Source organism: Pectinophora gossypiella, chromosome 2 (assembly GCF_024362695.1).
Source record: "Pectinophora gossypiella chromosome 2, ilPecGoss1.1, whole genome shotgun sequence".
Taxonomy (NCBI): domain Eukaryota; kingdom Metazoa; phylum Arthropoda; class Insecta; order Lepidoptera; family Gelechiidae; genus Pectinophora; species Pectinophora gossypiella.
The window spans coordinates 1798336-1817530 of record NC_065405.1 but is presented as its reverse complement, the minus strand read 5'-3'; the positions used below and the strand labels follow the sequence as shown (position 1 = coordinate 1817530).

At 38.9% G+C, this 19195-nt stretch overlaps 1 protein-coding gene across 7 annotated transcripts in view; it reads right to left on the bottom strand.

Annotated features, from left to right (window-relative positions):
• LOC126373556 (uncharacterized) overlaps positions 1-19195 on the bottom strand; it is a 163123-nt gene that overhangs the window by 82965 nt on the left and 60963 nt on the right. For 6 of the 7 annotated variants that reach the window (XR_007567334.1, XM_050019793.1, XM_050019701.1 and 3 more), the window contains exons 3-5: positions 15074-15187; positions 11774-11874; positions 11208-11363 (exon numbers count right to left, since the gene is read on the bottom strand). Coding sequence is in view for 6 of the 7 variants with exons in the window: in XM_050019793.1 (XP_049875750.1) it covers positions 11208-11363; positions 11774-11874; positions 15074-15187 (371 nt within the window). In the remaining variant the exon portion in view is untranslated. The remainder of the gene's footprint in view (positions 1-11207; positions 11364-11773; positions 11875-15073; positions 15188-19195) is intronic. The other variant, XM_050019730.1, reaches the window with a different exon arrangement.

Here is a 19195-nt window from a genome sequence, read left to right as displayed (position 1 = left end):
TTTTACGCAATTTTCACATAATGAAAGCAGATGTGTAAAAGTCGTTACAGTAACTTTTACTCCGCTAACATTACAGTATTATTATATTAAAAGAAATATTGTCGTTCTCGTATGCATTGTCGTAAGAGCTGTAAGTAATTTTGCTTCCAAATAATATTTTAACCAGATGGCGGTTAAGTAAATTTGCTTTACTGTAAACTGAAGTCATTTTTACGTAAGCGCCACTATATCCTAAAATAGCAATCCAACTGTTATGATATGTATTGCTGGACATAGAAAATTAAAAAACAATGTAACCTTACATTGACATCATCTAAATTGGATAATTGGGTAAAAAGTTATGATAAAAAAACGAAAAAATGAAACTTCAAACGGTTTTTTCTCGAAATGGCCTTTTGGCGCTTACGTAATTTTGCCTTTCCAGTGACGATATTTAAATAGTCTATTCTATTTGAATCCTTATTAGGTCCAACTAGAACAGACACCCCAGCTATTTTCAGGTAAAACACATAATAACGGGTTCTTACCGCGTTTAAATCATGGATATGAGATATCTCATATAACGCGGTAAGAACCCATTCTTATGTGTTTTAATTACGATAATAACCGCGTAAACCTAAAACAATGTATTTTCAGGTGTATAGGGACAGCGCAAGTAGTTAGGATTCTTCTTTTCCTTCATCTTTTTCTTTTTCATATTTATTTTTTCTTATTTTACATTTTGTAATTAATGTGCATCATACACTAGGGAACTCCACAGTTTTTGACGGTGTAATATATTAAATAAATAATCACCGTAAAAAGCTTGCTTTATGTACTTTTTTCCTACACAATTTGTTGCTGTGTTTACTTATAATTAGTCACTACGTTTAGCTTTAAAGTTTGGAAATGATTATAATGGGTTGTATAATAATGTTAATACCTATTGACACGGAACCCTAATCGGACAAGTCTGACTAGCTTATATCAGTTTTTTTCTTTTTTCCATGTGGCTGTATGCGCGCGGTCCCACGGTCATACGAGTAGTGGACGCAATAAAAGCGAAGCATGCGCTTGCTCCGCGCTGTCCAGAATATTCCAAGTTTTATGGACACACCATTACCTATACAGGACCTACACCGACGGGCAGATATAAACGTTGAAAAGGTATTTTACATTGGTATTTACAGTCTCAAAGAGTCTAACAGCCTCAGTGGTCGAGTGGTTAGAGCGTTAGGCTCACGATCTGGAGATTCGGGTTCGATTCCCGATGGGGACATTGTCGAAATCACTTTGTGAGACTGTCCTTTGTTTGGTAAGGAGTTTTCAGGCTTGAATCACCTGATTGTCCGAAAAAGATGATTCCGTGCTTCGGAGGGCACGTCAAGCCGTTGGTCCCGGCTATTAGCCGTAAAATCACCTCCACCAACTCGCATTGGAACAGCGTGGTGGATGGAGTATGCTCCATACCCCTTCCGGTTGATTGAGGGGAGGCCTGTGCCCAGCAGTGGGACGTATGTAGGCTGGTTATGTTATGTTTACAGTCTAGGTACGATAAGTTGCAAAACTCCAGTCAGTTTCATGCAAAGTAATAAATTAACTGGTTACAATGAAGGTTACATGTCGTTTCTGTAATAGACCAAAAACAAAAACATAAATTTTATAATTATGACAACTAATGGTTCATAATTTCACCACTGTTTACATATAATTCGCTAGGTTCAGTGACTGAACTTTTGCTCTTTGATTGTACATGAATGCATAAACCACACCACACCACAGTGGGGTGGGCAGAGTCGCAAGTAATAAGTAGTACAAGTATTTTTTTTTTTTGACGTGACTTATTGTAGATTTTCCGCAGATGGCATTAACTACTTGGCCGGAAGTAATAATACAAGTACTGAATACTCTGGATTTACTGGTAAATCTTAAGATTTACCGTACGGTCACGAGCATTAATATGTATACACTTTGGTACCATGTCACATTAACTTTTTTGACAAATTGAACTGTAGGTCTCACTAAAAGTCAAATATGTTAGTGCAACAGAGTCCTAAAGTGGGTACATTATATTGCTCAGGACTGCACTTCGGGCATTCACAATAACATTGGTAAGAAAGTTCAGTACGATTTACTCTGAACCGGCGTGCGTATATGAAACGATTGACGAATGTGGAGGAAGCAAAAGAAGTGTGTCGGGATCGAAATAAAAAGGAATTCCATAGACTCTACTTAGTTAGTGAGTTTACGTATGTATCCAAACACAAAGCACAAAGTTGGTTAATAAGTCCCGCTTGAGCAATACCAGTTGTACCACTAGTTTCGTCTGCATCAGATATAAGGACCCTGACCTCCCGACTGGCCACAAACACAATAATAGCTCACTTGGTACATTCGTGTTCTTTATTTTATTTACTAGCTGTTAACCACGGTTTTGTCTGCTAAAACATGGAATAAAGAATATGTAACAGTCATCATCATCATCATCATCATTGGCCTTATACGTCTGTTTCAAACGATTTATGACGTCATCGCCTCGAAGATATGCACTTTCTTTCATGGCACTAAATCATAGAATAAGCAGTTATACTACTTATAGAATGGCAACTCTCAATTCCCCGCCATTGTCTGAGCTAGGTTTACCTCACCCCCCCCCCCCCACCCCTCGAACATAGTTTAGACTTGAATCGTATACGAGGTAAACTTAGTTCAGACGCTGGCAGGGCGCGGAGAGTTGCCGTCTATACGTAGTATTATTCCTTATTCTATGCTTTGGGTGACTTTAGGCAAAATGGCCATAAGCCGTTTAAGGAGGGAGCGCGCGGGGACTTTATGTCTTGCTCGCACTTAGCCTGCGTTTCCATTGACGCGGAGCTGTGCGGAGATGAGCGGAGATGTGCAGGAATCGACCAATCACCGTGAGGGAGAGAGTGACAGAGCGTCTTCGTTTTTCCCTCTCTCGAACGCTGTGATTGGTCAAATCCGCACATCTCCGCTCTTCTCCGCCCATCTCCGCATCAGTGGAAACCCGGCATTACGCTTTAGGCGGCACACGATAAGAATGAGATTTTTGTATGGAGTGTCTGGTGTGCGACGTGACTTTGTCTGCTAGAACCTTAGAATAACGATAACACTACGTATAGAACGGACACTCCGTCCCGCACCAATTCGTATCGAGGCCGACCTCATTCCCCTTGGTCTTAACTTTAGTCTTAAACGGTAGGTATAACGACCTCCGTGCTCCAGTGGTGGAGCGTTGGGCACACGATCCGGAGGTCCTGGGTTCGATTCCCGGTGGGGACATATCACAAAAAAATACTTTGTGGTCCCTAGTTTGGTTAGGACATTACAAGCTGATCACCTGATTGTCTGAAAGTAAGATGATCCGTGCTTCGGAAGGCACGTTAAGCCGTTGGTCCCGGTTACTACTTACTGATGTAAGTAAGTAGTCGTTACATGAGTCAGGGGCCTTTGGCGGCTCAATAGTAACCCTGACACCAGGGTTGATGAGGTTGGTACTCCACCTCACAACCCACACGATAGAAAAAGAACGGTAGGTAAACCCGCTCGGCATATCATGGGAGCAAGCTGCGGAGGATTCAAAAGATCGCGAGGAGTGGAAATCTGTTATTCGAACCCTACATCTCAACAGGAGATAAAAGTAATTAAAGCACATAATAACGGGTTCTTACCGCGTTTAAATGGGGATATGAGACTCCCGATATCATATCCTCATTTAAACGCGGTAAGAACCCGTTATTATGTGCTTTAATTATGATAATAACCGCGTAAACTTAAAACAGGAGATAAAAGGATTAGAAGAAGAAGAATCTTTTTTACACACAGCACTGTACTTCTTATAACATTAATCGTGTTACCTCCAATGAACTACGTCAATTAGAGGCTATCAGATATCAGGTTTCACAAAGTTATTAACAATATAAGTAATCGACTTGTAGAAGGAAATCGGGCAATTTGTTTCACATTAGAAATCTTCAAGGAGCCGCATAAAGTGTATGTTTACTTCTATAATAATTTTACGCTATAGTTAGGTACCTGTACTTTGCACAGGAGATTGATTTATACAAGTATTATTAACTGGCTTTCCGCCCGCGGCTTGTGAATGGCACGTTTTTTCCAGCTCTTTTTCGTCCCCTTAGGGGGCGAAATCCGAGATAAAAACTATCATATTTGTTCTTCCTTAGGCATCAAACTATGGTAATACCAAATTTTATCAAAATCGGATCAGTGGCTTGAACGTATAAAGGCAACAGACAGACAGAATTACTTTCGCATTTACCTCTATATAATATTAGAAATTATTATTAAATTACTCCGTTATGAATTCAAATTCAATATGTATAATAATCCAATGGTATAAGAAAACCAGGTATGCTCAAAAGTCATGTCATCCGGCCCTGCGTTGCCATTTCATAAAAATAAATTACCCTCGACAGCCCTCGACCAATGTTTTTATAAATTTAAAAAAGAAACAGTTTTAATGATTTTTATATATGTGACAAGTAATAGTAATTAAATACAATAGTCAGTAATTTACTTAATGTTTAATAATAAAATTTACGTCCTTGGAATGTTGGAGATACTTGGTTGGTTATGTGCTTATTTTTATTCGTATGTTTCTGTCATGTGTATATGTCGTTGTGCAATAAAGTATTATTGATTGATTGAGATACCAATCTAATGGTAACACAGTGGTAATACTAACGTCATCAAAGTGCTAGCAATGGCGGCTTGTCATAGGCTCAATACCTGGTTTTCTTATACCATGGATAAATCTAATACCTACCTACCTGATTGATGATAAATAAAAATAAAAAATAAAAAAAAATGAACGTGTAAATTAGCATTCGTTTGCAAGTATTCGGAAATACTATTATGGAAGAGGGAGATAGAAAATATAAACACTGTACTTACCTATTGTTGAGTTTCTACTACCGACAGTATTGACCTGTGGTCCGTGATCTATAGACCAGCACTTAAAGGTGCCAATGTCCGACAATTATAATTAACATGCGCAAGTCAATAGAATAGTGTATTATTATTCAAAAGTATGCTAAACGCGGCGAATGGACCGCGACGCGGCGCGGGCGCGGACCTCGCGGTGTTTAGGGCTGCTCGTCGAAGCTAATCGCAGCTTATGTCTATAATATGTCTTAGTTTTTACTAAATGTTAAAACACGAAATTGCTATGGAAATTGTATGAAAAAGCACACTGTGACGTCATAGAAGGACATGATAAAATGTTGAACTTATTAATACGTCTTTCTTGGAAAATGGTTTTCGTTAGTTTTAGATCTGTCTTTATTTAGTACTTAAGTAATCAGAATTTCACAATTCTCCATCAACCCACACCACCCAATTACCTTTGTTTTTCTCGACGTTAAAATAGTTTACTAAGTATAAAATATACGGCTTTTTCAACCATTATTGGCAGCCCTACACCAAGAAGATGACCGGCAACCCCAGTGCGCTTGCGCAGCCGGACGGAAACGCTCACATGCAGTAATTATAGCCTCAGGGCTGAACCATTTTACAACATGACTCCACATCGCGCTGCGCCTGTGCTAAAATCTTATTTTATTTTTATATAAGTACTTATTTTACTTTTACAGCGATTGGAAAACGATCCAGCATAGTGCAAACTGCAAAGCCATAAGTCATGTTTGTTTGTTTTTTTTTGTTTGTTTTTTGTTTTGTTTTGTTTTTTTGTTTTGTTTTGTTCTGTTTGTTTGTTTTGTTTTTGTTGCCCGTAACAAATGATTTATTAAGTAATAACTAGAGGAATTATATGAATGTGTATAAGTGTCGTAAGTGAACAAAATACACATAGGTAGGGACCACCCAATACCAATTAATAAACTAATCTCAGCTTCGAGACTGCCCTCAAGATCACGTCAATGTGACAGTTCTTATATAAAGACAGGGACTTAAACATGATCTTGAGGGCAGTCTCAGTTGAGATTAATTTATTAATACCACCCTTAGTGTAGTGACATTAGTAGTTCACTACTCCACCACTTACACACACAGTGACCCTAGTTGCAGTGGGCTACACTGTGTGTATTTTGCCTTTACTCCCAGACTCCCAGTCCAGTCCAGTGTAAGTGTTAGTACACTCACTCACTTACTCATGTGTGTAAGTACACACTTGATTTTCGAGTAGTGTTAGTGAAGAATGTGTGTATTTTGATTTCTTGTAATAATAATAAATAAATAAAATAAAATTTATTTATTTCTGAAAGCACAAGCAGATATTCGTGGAAAGAACTTCCCAGTAAGTAATCAGGATACTTGTGTTGGAAATGTCCCGCAACGCTTCCCTTAGGTTAAGTTGAAGTTCAAGTTGGCTTACAATTTCCTTAAGTGTTTACTTACTTATGAGTAGTGTAGTTTATACTCCTCATAGTGTGTAGTGTCATTAATAGTACTTAGTAGTTTATTACTGACACTACACACTCTTTATGAGTGTACTGCAGTGTCTGTGTTTTTGTCTTTACTCTCAGACCATTATAGTTCAAGATCAGTAAGAAGTAAGATGATCCATGCTTCGGAAGGCACGTTAAGCCGTTGGTCCCGGTTACTACATACTGATGTAAGTAGTGGTTACATGAGCCATGTCAGGGGTTTTTGGCGGCTCAATAGTAACTCTGACACCAGGGTTGATGAGGTTGGTAATCGACCTCACAACCCACACGAGACAAGAAGTGATTATATCCAGATTAGATCGCTCTTGTCGGTGTAGCATTCTTGTAGCATTCTCCATGTTACTTTTTTAGGGGAAAATAGGGCAGTGGTTTCCCTCTTGCCTTCCACCCCGCAGTACTCTGACGCAAGCGGGATGGCGCCCAGAGTAGTCTATATCAAAGCCGTATTGAGACTCCTGTCCTCCGCCTCTGAATAGTACTGACAGTTACTGTCGCCCTCTGTCACGCTGTGTCTTTGAGTTGCACCAGAGAAGAAGAAGTTCAAGATAAGAGAAGATATTAGTACTTTTCAACCCTCATGTTATAATAAAATATCTCCCCTGCTCAACCGGAACCTTGTTAATGAATCAGCATTTGCATTGGACGACCAAGTAAGTACTACGATTAAGTGCTCTAGTTTTTAATGAGTTTTCTTTTTTTACGTGACTTATTGCAGGTTTGCCTCTAGGTAGGTACATGTCCGGAGTTTTTATGGAGATTTTTATTATTAATATTTTCTTCAACAAATTCTCGATTACTTTCAATTAATAATAATAGTATTACAAAAGCAGTATATAAAGCGAAGGTTGATGGTAGGGCTGGCAGAGGAAAACCTAAAAGGACGTACATTGACCAAATTGGAGATGTCCTTAGAAAAGATTCAGTACGATCTACTCTAAACCGGCGTGCGTGTATGAAACGATTGATGACTGAGAAGTAAGCAAGAGAAGTATATCAGGATCGAAGCAAATGGAATTCCATACTTCTACTAAGTATTTACTTTACTAAGTATGCAAGCTACCTACCATTTTTAAGGCGAATAAATGAATTATGTAGTTGTTTCATAAGCCATGTCAGGAGCATTTGGCGGCTCAAGTACCCTATACCAAGGTGAAAAGATCGGTCATTGACCTGACATGATCTTAAGAGAAGATCCACATGAGACGAAGACTTCCAGTTTATAAAAAAAGGTAAGTTAGGTTACTTACACCTAGGCACGTATTCGATATTGTACCTACCTATTCTTATACCTAATGTTGCATGAATAAATACTTATACATGTCACTGCCCAGCAACATGACAAGTATAAGATACTATAATTTAAAATATATGTATTTGAAAAAAAGTCTTGTAAGAAATAAAAACGCCTGGAAAGAACACATGAGCAAAGTTTCACAAGAATAACATCACTCTAAAAATTTCAACAGGCGTGCAATAGTGCATGCACTCTAAACGAACTCCAAACATGATAAACAAACGTGCAGACACTCAATAATTCAAATATAAAGTATTTTAAACACAAATGCATGCGACATGCTGATTATGAAGACATTCCAATAAACATTTTGGCGACAATAGCTTAAGTTTACAACTTCTTAAGTTCTTTCTTTTCTAAAAACCTCCCAAAGTCGATTAAATAGGGTATCATCTATTTGTAGTGCCTTTTAATTCTTGTATCTTTTGTCGATTTAAAATAATACCTATTTTGTTCTAAAAATAACTCTATCTCATTTTTGTATTTATCGTGAGTGAAGAGTGGCGCTATTTTTTTAAAGTTTTTTATTTTTTATTTTTATAGCTAAAGCTATACAACAAAAATAAAATTAAAAGGCTCTGTTACACTGGAGCCCGACGCAACTGTGGCCAACTCGCTTCATTGTGGCCTTTTTAATTGAAAATCCTAAAATATCTTTATTCAGTAGGTAACATAGTTACACTTTGAATCGTATTTTTTTATACAGGGTGGCCCAGAAGTTCAGGTTCAAAATGAAAAATTAGATAGAGGGGCTCATTAGCTACCAGGAACACCCCCATGTATGTTCAGCAATTATTTACGGTTTAGGAGATATGACCCATTTTGTACCTTTTTCTAGATTTTCTACCTTACTTCAGAAATAATCATTTTGTCGCTATCCCTTTCTTAACAATTATTTTATTTTACTTCACAACCATGCCTAAGGCTGTGTACCGCTCAATCAAAGATAAATCAAAGTCAAATCAAGTATAAAAAAAAAAGTTATCGGAAGTCAAAGTGAGAATTCAACCAAAATTGTTACAGTTGTTAATACTTCGCCGAAGAATAATAAACACATGAGATTGTTATGGACCCTGAAAGTATTTCTAAAAACTGCTCCATTTAATAGGCTTTTAGAAACATCCAAAAAAAGTACCCTTAATACGGGCAAAAAACTAAATAATTAGCCCTCAAAGATTGCAAGACAGACAGATTTGAAGGAAAATTTGACATTCTCATACAATGTAGCTGCTTCTTTCTAACGTTGTAAAGGTGACAGATTTTTAGTTAAAAGTAAATAAAAATCACGCTTATAATCGCTAACAGGGTAGACATAGCAACAATCCGAAGACAAAACTTGCAGTCACTTTTGGTATTCGTATTTTAATGAAGGTACATAGATTTCAAGGGAAAAGTTATCCCCAAACACTGTTGGTGATTCATACTATTGGATACTAAAATAAAGTCTGTCTTTGAGCACCTTTAACAACGTTAGAAAGAAGCAGCTACATTGTATGAGAATGTCAAATTTTCCTTCAAATCTGTCTGTCTTGCAATCTTTCAGGGCTGATTACTTAGTTTTTTGCCCGTATTAAGGGTACTTTTTTTGGATGTTTCTAAAAGCCTATTAAATGGAGCAGTTTTTAGAAATACTTTCAGGGTCCATAACAATCTCATGTGTTTATTATTCTTCGGCGAAGTTTTAACAACTGTAACAATTTTGGTTGAATTCTCACTTTGACTTCCGATAACTTTTTTTTTATACTTGATTTGACTTTGATTTATCTTCGATTGAGCGGTACACAGCCTTAGGCATGGTTGTGAAGTAAAATAAAATAATTGTTAAGAAAGGGATAGCGACAAAATGATTATTTCTGAAGTAAGGTAGAAAATCTAGAAAAAGGTACAAAATGGGTCATATCTCCTAAACCGTAAATAATTGCTGAACATATATGGGGGTGTTTCTGGTAGCTAATGAGCCCCTCTATCTAATTTTTCATTTTGAACCTGAACTTCTGGGCCACCCTGTATATTGAACGTCTCATCCTTTAAAACTACTGCAGCTTCTCACAACCTGTATAGCCGAGGAAAGCTGCAAGATAAACCTCAGCACAGGGCCTTAGACGTTCTTTTTTTAAAAAAAAACATAAAAATATTGTTATACAATTTAGTAATTTGGCTCCCAGACAGTTATTCCAGTGCGGCCATATCTTCTAAATAATCACTAAGCTTACAATAACCTTTTTTATTCAACTGATCTATCGCCAAAATGTTTACCAGCAGCGTCTGTACGGCAACTTCGCTGCGAATTTTATCGAGGCCGTCGACTAATAAGCGCAGCGAATCTACGAAGATAGACGTCAGACGACTATTTGTCGAAGTCCTCGATATAATTCGCACTGCGCGGCGCGGTTGCCGCATGCCGTGCCGTGAGGGCAGGCTAAGGCTGTGTTTCTATTGACGCGGAGCTGTGTGGAGATGAGCGGAGATGTGCAGGAATCGACCAATAACCGTGAGGGAGAAAGTGACAGAGCGTCTTCGTTTTTCGCTCTCTCGAACGCTGTGATTGGACAAATCCGCACATCTCGGCTCTTCTCCGCACATCTCCGCGTCAGTGGAAACCCGGCCTAACACCTGTGTTTACATGCTATTGATGGCTAGTCTTACGTGTGAGCGCGTCTCGTAGCGCGGTAGACAGCGTCGACAGCGACTGTCGCAGCTGTGGCCGGTACTGCTCCCACATGCGCATATCTACGTAACATCGGTCTTCTAGTCAATCTACTAGCTATAACTACTTACTAGGCTTCACATGCAGAACTAATTTATGATTCATTGAAATCAGTGTTGCCCTTTGGGTAAATTTTCACTGAACCCTGGCCTTTTTTGGTGAACTATGACACACATATTCCTTTATGTTTTCTAATTAAATATTAACGTGCGTATATTTTAATGTTGTAAATGTATTGTGTGAAGGTGTCGAAGGTTTTACCCGAATTACTTTTTTATTACTTATTATTTTATTCAAATTATAACAGCAGCAGGCTCTGCACGGCTACCAAGAAACGCGCGCCGCGTGGTGCGTGCGTCTTATACCAGTGTGGTGGCCGTGCCGCGCCGTCTGCAATGGACGCCCAATCGATCTTCTTTTTAAAATTTTATGAATATTTTGACAAATTAAATTTTATGTAATTGAAATATAAATCCTGGGTTACCTACTCGTATTATTCACTTTATACTTAAGGTGCAAGCACACTCTGTACTTGGCTTAATAAATAAAGTCAGTACGTACTTTGTTTTAGATACTAGGTGGTTAGATTTTTACGCATTTTGCAACAATTTTGACAATAACATTAGTTTATCTATGTGTTGTTTAGTCTAAAATCGCGATAGGTATATAGGGCATGTAATGAGACCGCTAGCTTTTCATATTAGAAAATATCAATTACATTCCAAAATCAAAAAGCTTATCATCTATTTAGCACTAAATAATTATAAAGGGTAGTACTCACAAGCAGGGTGATGGTAGAGGGGGGCCACACGGGTTCCCTCGAGGGCCCCCCCGGCCAGCTTGGCGGAGAGGGCCTCGAGGAACTCGCGCACGTTGCGCAGCTCGCGGGGGCCCTCGCTCGACCCTGGGCTATCCGGGCTGTCGCATTCCTCTTCTTCTGGAAAAGGGGTATTTTAATACCTATAGTGAATTAGTGACGCATGACTTCAGCTTGGCTGGAGTACTTAAACATAACTGGACAGATCCGTGCTTACTCTGGTTACTAATTACTGATGTAAGTTAGTAATCGTTACATGAGCCTTGTCAGGGGTTTTGGCGGCTCAATAGTAACCCAAGTTGATGGGGTTGGTAATCCACCTCACAACCCACACGACAGAAAAGAAGAACAGTTAATCCCATGTATTCAATTCGTCTGTATTTCCGAATGCATATAATCCGGGTGCTTTCAAGGCCAAAGTAAACAGGCACCTTCTGGGCGAGCTCGCTCCGTCTTAGGACTCGTCAATGCCTTCGGGCAAGTCTGGGGCCAAGAGCAAATCCATCAAAGATAAAAAAAAATCTACTAACCGATCAGCTCCAGCTTGTCGGTGCTGAGGCTCCAGGGCATGAGGCTGACTGCTCGTTGCACCTGACGCAAGAACCAGAAGCCAGACTCGAACTTCACGGCTCTGAAACATTACAGGTCATAGATATTATACTCTGTGCTGTTTGATCCTCAGGGAAACTCACAAAGAGAAAATGTAAATCGAAAAAAAATCTGACTCAGTAGACACTTGAAGTCGCAGCTCTTGTCAAGCCGGGACGAGCATGTTAACCATGACACCACCGACTCCTCCCCCTGTCCATGCGAAATTCTTTCTCTGTTTTTTTTTTTCTTTGATTTACTCTTTGTGATGTATACTATGTTACTTTACAGGTGATAATATAGTCACTTTATTGTGAAAACCATGTAAGCGCTTTTTCGATAAATCATTCGAATATTTTCTTAAGTAAGTAAGTAAGTAAAATGTTTATTTTTCATGAGAAATACAGAAAATATGGGTACAATAAAAACCCCACAAAACCAATTCCTCGGTTTGTCTGTGGGAGTGGAGTTCGCTTAATGTTATTATGTTTAAGATACTTAAAGTTAACTTACAGCTAAGAGATCTTTTGCATGAGATATTTAAATAAAGTTAAATCTTATGTTAATAAAATGTCTTAATTAAACCTTGCAGCAGAAATCAAAATCAGATATACTTTATTCGACGTAATTATCATGGATAAACTTGTTGAAGGGAATTTTCGAAATCGTTTTTCGAATTCATGTTTGGATCATCACGTGCTCACCGGTAGGTGAAGGAAAACATCGTGAGGAAACCCACATGCCCGAGAAATGCGTTTCGGAGGTATGTGACCTAACCTATATTGGGTTGGTTTTCCCTTCACGGGTTGGAAGGTCAGACAGGCAGCCGCTTCTGTAAAAAACCGGACCTGTCAAATCTTCAGGTTAGGTAAGCGGATCCTGTAAAAACGCGATAATGATAGGGAGATAATGATGATGAAGAGGATTATGGGTTGTGGATGGGATATGGGTGGGCGGTGGGGTGGTGATCACATATCAATAATGGCTGTAATTTTTTTTCTCTTTTTATGACTCATTGTTGACAATAACATCCGCACAATATCCCAGGAAGCGGAAAGGAATGAAAACCAGCGTTGGATGTTGCCGTATTTCGACAGGTGTTATGGCTGAGGAGAAGAAATGACAAGAAACTGCAACAGCAACACATCTATTAAATCAATGAGTGTAACATACATTACACTCACAAGCTGGTATAAATCTATGTAAAAAGTGATCTGAATTTTTCAACGGAACGACGTTAAATTAAAGAAATCGAAGTTTAAGTTGAAGAAAATAACATCAGAATATGATTTCTGAAATCTATAAGGCGAACCACATTGTCTAGGTTATGAGGCCTCTAGCCATAGAGGCAGCCAATCAGCTCGCGACACCAAACACTTCAGGGCCCCGATACCGACCCCGCCGGCGTGGTCGACGATTTCCCTCATTCAGCGCTTATCGCTATCGACCCACTAGGGTCGATTAATTCTTTCAAATATTTTTCCTCTCAGACGACGCCCTGAGCCGAGGTTCGCGCCCAACTGGGCACCCTCAGGCCTGTTGTCTTAAACGTTGTACCGGGTGAGAGCCTTCAGCGCTCCCCATTTGTCCGGCCAAGTAGTTAATGCCATCTGCGGCAAATCTACAATAAGTCACGTCAAAAAAAAAAAGAAACAGGTTATGAGGCAGAGAGCCACATTGTCTTGTTGTTTGCATCGTGCGCCCAACCACTTCGCTCAACCACTGGACTACAGAAACCACCTCGTTTTACACAGACACTACACACACATTAACGTTACAGACATTCACAGACATTGACGTTATCGTATATGCGCATCTGTGTGTGTGACGTCTGACGCCCATACTATAGAAGACTAAAGTAAGACTGACACGGGGGGTGGGGTAAACCTAGCTCAGCCGCTGGTGGGGACCAGAGAGTTGACGGTCTAAACGTAGAATTATTCCTTATTCTATGACTTGGAAACCACGGTAACTCTCCGCCGCGCACTAATTCTGTTTCTGATTCTAATTGAAAATCTCACTTCTTCTACTCTCGTGTAGGTTGTGGGATCTATGACCCTGTACACAGCAATACAACTTAACGAGTAACTCAGTACTTCTAAATGACAGAAGCGTCGTTTGTAGGTAGTTTATAATTTTATAATAGTTTATAATGCCACATTTCATTTCCTTATGATTATAATTGGACTAAGTTAACTTTTATTACAGAAACTTGGACTAGCTAAGTCGTAATTTTAATTACGCGCAGTAAAATTAATGTAGGTAGTTACTTATATTTTTTATTTATTTAAAAGTTTGAACTTTTTATTATTATTTATTTATTATTTCTATTTTTAAAATTTATCTTCTCAGAAGTCTCAGACTACGCCATGAGCCGAGGTTCGCGCCCAACTGGGCACCCTCGAGAATTAATGTTGTAGGTACCAGGTGAGAGCCCTCAGCGCTCCCCATTTGTCCGGCCAAGTAGTTAATGCCATTTGCGGCAAATCTACAATAAGATCACGTGAAATAAAGAAATAATTTTTCGTCGCAGCAATCAAGGTTCGCAACGATGATGGCATAAAGAATAACTGAATTTGTCGAAAACCGGGAGAGATTTGTTATTTATTGTGAGAAAATAAATTAAAAGCTCATGAAGAAGGAAGGAAGGAAGGAAGGTTTCTATATGTAAAAAAGTTTATTATAAGATTACTGATGACCTAAGTGATAAAAATGTCTGGTACTGAACGTGTTCCTCTAGTTATTAAATAACTTGTAATGTATACCCTCATTGATTTAAACGATGTGGTGCTGTTGCAGTTTCTTGTCATTTCTTCTCCTCAGCCATAACACCTTGCGAAATGACGTAAATTCAAAAATATTACATTGACCTTCGATAAGTTTATCCTGGAGGAGCTCGGTGGCGCAACAGTAAACGCGCTCGGTCTGCGATTGTTGAAGTTAAGCAACTTTCGCAAAGGCCGGTCAAAAGATGGGTGACCACAAAAAAAAAGTTTCATCTCGAGCTCCTCCGTGCTTCGGAAGGCACGTTAAGCCGTTGGTCCCGGCTGCATTAGCAGTCGTTAATAACCACCAATCCGCACTGGGCCCGCGTGGTGGTTTAAGGCCCGATCTCCTTATCCATCCGTAGGGAAGGCCCGTGCCCCAGTAGTGGGGACGTTAATAGGCTGGTGATGATGATGATGATGATTATCCATGACAATTACGTAAATAAATGATTGATTTCTGTATCAGTAACTTACTGATGTCCAGTACAGATGCAGGGTATGATGCCGCCCCGTGAGTCTCCACCGCAGCTAAGACACACGCCCTCGTGCTGCGTGGATGGTATACATCGCTTCTTCTTCTGATCGTGTCTGGAAATAAAGAAAGATAACTTTTTAATTACATTGTTCCCCACCTCAATAAGGATTACCAGTCTAAGTAATAAAACATCACGTCGGTGTAACAGGCTTGATGAGGTCGGTACGTTCATCTTGCGATGGATGTGACCTGGTGAAATTTGAGCTATTGCTTTTTCCCTATTGAATGTGGGGGGGAGGATACACCTTATCACCCTGTGGGTTAGTGAAGGAAAAAAAAATATGATGACACAATGACTGGTTCAAAAACTACAGAGTGGGTTCCTGCAAATGCTGTCAGACGTCGGGGAAGGCCACAGAAAAGATGGCGCGACGAGTTGGACCGCTTTTCGAAACGGTGGTGCGAGCAAGCTGGGGACAGGGAGGAGTGGAAGAAGGGAAGAGAGGCCTTTGCCCTGCAGTGGAACATTGAGGGTTATTAATAATAATAATAATGACTGGTTGATCGTTGTAGTCGATGACGTATACGTCACGGTCTGCTCTCGTACTATTGTAGCTTCCCTTCTGTGTCATTATTAATAAATTCATCGTGTCTTAGGTAGGCACCCCACCTGAACAAGCAACTTATGTAAAAAAAATCTATGTCATAGAAAAATATAATGCGGTGCTCAGCAATAATAGATTATTTATTCATGATTTACTGTTTTGTTTTTTATATTATTATTTTTATTTTTGTGTGATAGTTTACTTTTTAATTTTGAAATTGTAATTTTTTTAGTGTTTTTGATGTTATTTATAGTCTTATTTTTCTTTTTGTTTCTTTTTTTCATTCAATGTTTATATTTGTTGTATCAGTTTGTATATTGTTTTCTCGTCATACAGCGCATTGGGCCATACTGTAATGTTGTATGTACCTTAATAAATAAATAAATAAACGTATGACCATCATCATGCATCGTCTCTCTCGCGTTACCCTATTTTCACAGGGTCCGCTCCTTACCTGAAGATTTGACAGGTCCATTTGTAACACAAGTTATTTGCTCATGTAGGCTCTGCACGGTAATCGCGCCGCGCGCGGCGCGAATTATATCGAGGCCTTCGACCAATAGCCGTTTGACGTCCATCTACGTAGATAGCATTCGTATAGTTTATTGGTCGAAGCGCTGAATATAATTCGGCCCCGCGCGGCGCGGTTATCATGCACACCCGGCTGGAGGGCATAGACCGGCCTCACCAACCCTCAAAGGTTTTTCCTGTTGAATGGCCCTGCTCTATTGTGGGTTAGTAAAGGAAAAAAAAAACAGTATGATGATGTCATAATGACTAGTTGATGATAGCTCTTACATAGTTGCAATGATGTTTTAAAAAATGAAACTAATGTAAAGTGATCACGGATATGTCATAATCGAAACATGTGAGGTTGCAAAATGGTGAGAGAAGATTGTTGTACAGTCATGAGCTCACTTTAGAACCCTGTCGCACTATCATATTTCACATTTAATGAGACTTACGGTTTAATTTGTCAAAAAAGTTAATGTGACATGGTTTCAAAGTGTAGTGTGTGTGTGTGTGCGTGCGTGCGCGCGTGCGTGCGCGTGTGCGTGTGTTTAAAACAAAATATATATTTTTTTCTTTTGTTTCTTTTCCTAACACTATCACTAATACACTATATTATACTAAAAATACTAGTATTTTTTTTTCTTTTTTTTTCGGGATTGTGTTAGGAAGAGCTTATTAGAAAAACCTAGCACTAGTAGAATAGTAGTCGTAGTGTATTAGTAGCAGTGGATAGCGCTAAGTGCATGTTTTTGTGTTATATAAAAATATCGATTGGTTGAAGATGAAACTGATGATTGCCGTTACAACCCACACGTGAAAGGATCTCGGCCAGGCAACAAAATATTGCACCCAAACAGTTCTTGATCTTGACATTATAGTACCTTTCACAACGCATCGGTTTTTGACTTTTACACTGCGCACTGGCCTGAATGGCGCCGGCGTCAGTTAATGCAACGACATGCGCAAGAGAGCAGTAGTGTTGTAAGAAACGTAGTCTTATAGCGATCGAAACTCTACTCGATTTTCCGTAACATTACGACTAAATTAGTTTTTTATAGTTACTTATAAATTAAATTAGCAATCATGAGTGAAGTATGTAGTTTGTGAGGTAGAGTACCAACCTCATCAACCCTGACACCAGGGAGACACCTCACAACCCACACGAAAGAAGAAGTGAAGTATTATTTTGAAGTATTTTCACATACATACCTACACACAGACACACAGACACACACACACACACACACACACACACACACACACACACACACACACACACACACACACACACACACACTCACACACACAGTAGTAATTAGATAAGATAAACATACACTTTGTAAATAAAATGTAAAAATAAAACTATGCCACTCAGATTATTAGATGTAACTGGGAGTGAAGAGCGATGCCTCCTAACACAGACTTTGTAGTCTAAAAGGAGTCATCATCACGTAAAATAATATTGTAACTCTGTTTTAATTAATAAAGACATTTCATTTCATTTCATTTCAAAAGATAATAAAAACATAAACTAAGCTCACGACTATATCTCAATTGGGGTCGTCAGAAGTACTTGTAAGATGAACTAAGTATCCATACTTCACCGAGCTTTCTGTTAGACCGACGTGATAGGTGGTGGTGGTTCGTATAAATAAAAATATTATAAAACGAAAGTTTTTATTAGAATAACTACAAGACAGAAAATAAATACATTTAAAACGATAAACATTCTAACTACCTATACAATCTACTTGTGGGCAGTCATAGTCATGAGCAATATAATGTACCCACTTTAGGACTCTGTTGCACTAACATATTTGACATTTAGTGAGACTTACAGTTCAATTTGTCAAAAAATTTAATGTGACATGGTACCAAAGTGTATACATATTAATGCTCGTGATCGTACGTACCACGCCTTACCACTTACTACATAGCAATTTTGTTACGTATATAACTGAACTACAAGAAAAAACCGTGAAATACTTTAAAAACAACGAGAAAATAGAAATCTAAAAAAAAAATCTGACTCGGACGGGACTTGCACCCGCAGCTCTTGTCAAGCTGGGACGATTGTGTTAACCATTACACCACCGGGTCCTCCTCCTGTCCATGCGAAATTCTTTCGATCTATGTATCGTCTTAAAGCGAGTCAGAAGATTTTGATTTATTTTTCTCTTTGTGAGTTTCCCTTCTTCTCTCGTGTGGTTTGTGAGGTGGATTCAATCTCATCAACCCTGATGTCAAGGTTACTATCGAGCCGCCAAAGGCCCCTGACATGACCCATGTAACGACTACTTACTTACATCAGTAATTAGTAACCGGGACCAACGGCTTAACTTGCCTTCCGAAGCGCGAATCATCTTACATTCGGACAATCAGGTGATCAGCCTGTAATGTCGTAACCAAACTTGGGATCACAAAGTAATTTTTGTAAGTTTCCCTAAGCACGGTTAAGTGCTATAAAAACATAAATCGTTTACTTCAAAAACGTCCCAGACATACCTATATCAAAGTCATAATTTTAAGTCTTCAAAAAAGAACCTAACAACTCGCATCAAGTACCAGTTACAAGTTTACAACACTATTTTATGCGCCCGAAATTGTACCGAATTGCACAATTGATGCATTCAGACGTAAACGAGACTGATTGCAGTTACCTGAGAGGCTGTTACTTCAGTTGAGTCACTTATTTGATCATTATATTGGCAAAATATCCGATTTATTTTTTTAGTTTAGGTAGATCCCTAACTTAAGAGCCACGCTCTTGTATATAGCATTTTCCATTCTTATTTATCAAAGGCCAATTCTTTCCCTTCCTAATAAGACACGACGTTCGCCATCTCTTTAATCTGTTCCATATACGCTCTTCTTGGTCTTCGCCTTTCTCTTTTTCCTTGTAGCTTCCTTGGTAGGTACCCCACCTAAACCACTAAGTTATGTTAAAAAAAAATGTGAAAAATTATTCAGCAATGATAGATTATCTATGACCATCATCATTGT